Source organism: Gekko japonicus, unplaced genomic scaffold, assembly GCF_001447785.1.
Source record: "Gekko japonicus isolate JY-2015 unplaced genomic scaffold, Gekko_japonicus_V1.1 scaffold1945, whole genome shotgun sequence".
Taxonomy (NCBI): domain Eukaryota; kingdom Metazoa; phylum Chordata; class Lepidosauria; order Squamata; family Gekkonidae; genus Gekko; species Gekko japonicus.
In genome coordinates, this window is record NW_015171562.1 from 295,078 (window position 1) to 296,029 (window position 952).

General features: G+C 68.5%; 1 protein-coding gene across 1 annotated transcript in view; it reads left to right on the forward strand.

Annotated features, from left to right (window-relative positions):
* The window catches only part of UNC13C (unc-13 homolog C (C. elegans)), a 107,293-nt gene that overhangs the window by 97,713 nt on the left and 8,628 nt on the right, over positions 1-952 (forward strand). Inside the window, exon 26 of the mRNA XM_015419745.1 lies at positions 235-358. Coding sequence (XP_015275231.1) covers positions 235-358 — 124 coding nt within the window. The remainder of the gene's footprint in view (positions 1-234; positions 359-952) is intronic.

Consider the following 952-nt stretch of genomic DNA (forward strand, 5'->3'; position numbering starts at 1 on the left):
ACCACGGAGAGAGGAGAGGGCCGTGCCTGAGCTCACTGGCCACCAGGGGGTGCGATTGAGGCCCTCCCTCCCCCCCCCCTGGAGACACTTCCCCACCCCTTCCCCGATGTAGGCGCAGACGTTTCCCCCAGGCCTGCTTTTGGGTTGCAGGGGAAAGAGGCCCGGCCCTTGAAAAGCCCCTTACTGGCCTGTGTCTCCGCCTGGAGTCGGCTCTCTCTGCTCCCTTCCTTCCAGCCTGAGTCTCTCGGCCAAGATCTGTGAGAAGACGGTTCTGAAGCGGGTGCTGAAGGAGCTCTGGAAGCAAGTCCTGAACAAAATCGAGGCGCAGATTGTGCTCCCCCCGCTGACGGACCAGACTGTAAGCCCCCCCGCTCTCCCTCCCTCCCCTCCCCCCAGGGGGGGGGTCCGCCACCCTCCTAGGGCCGCCTCCGGGGTCACCAGGCCCATGCCGCCACTGTCCCCGGGACTTTCCAGTCGGAGGGGCCCTCAATCCCCAGGCCCAGTTCAGAAGGGGGGAAGGGGACTGAGTTCCCCCCCCCGAAAGAGCCCCCGGGAGCTGCCATGGGCCCCCCTGCGGAAACCATCCGTCCATGGGATGGTCCCCAGAGATCAGCACCCCCCCCCCCGAGATATCTCTAGCTTGGGAGACGGGGTGGAGGTGGGGGGCTTGAGCCACTGATGCGGGAATGAGGGCCGGCCAGGGCCAGGGCTCCCTGCCTGCCAGCCAAGAGGAGGGGGAGGAGGCACGGGGCCTCTCCTCACTCAGTCCCCGGGAGCGGGGGGCGGGGCAGGCGGGCGGAGTGTCGGTGTTAGACCTCTGCCTTCCTGAAGTGGGGCCGACTGTGGGCGCCAGAGCCACGGGGGGGGGAGGGGCATCACCAGGCCCAGGGAGCCCAAGGCCACCTTCCGTTGGCTCTCGGTGCCGCTACTCACGCGGGGCTCGTCCCCCCCC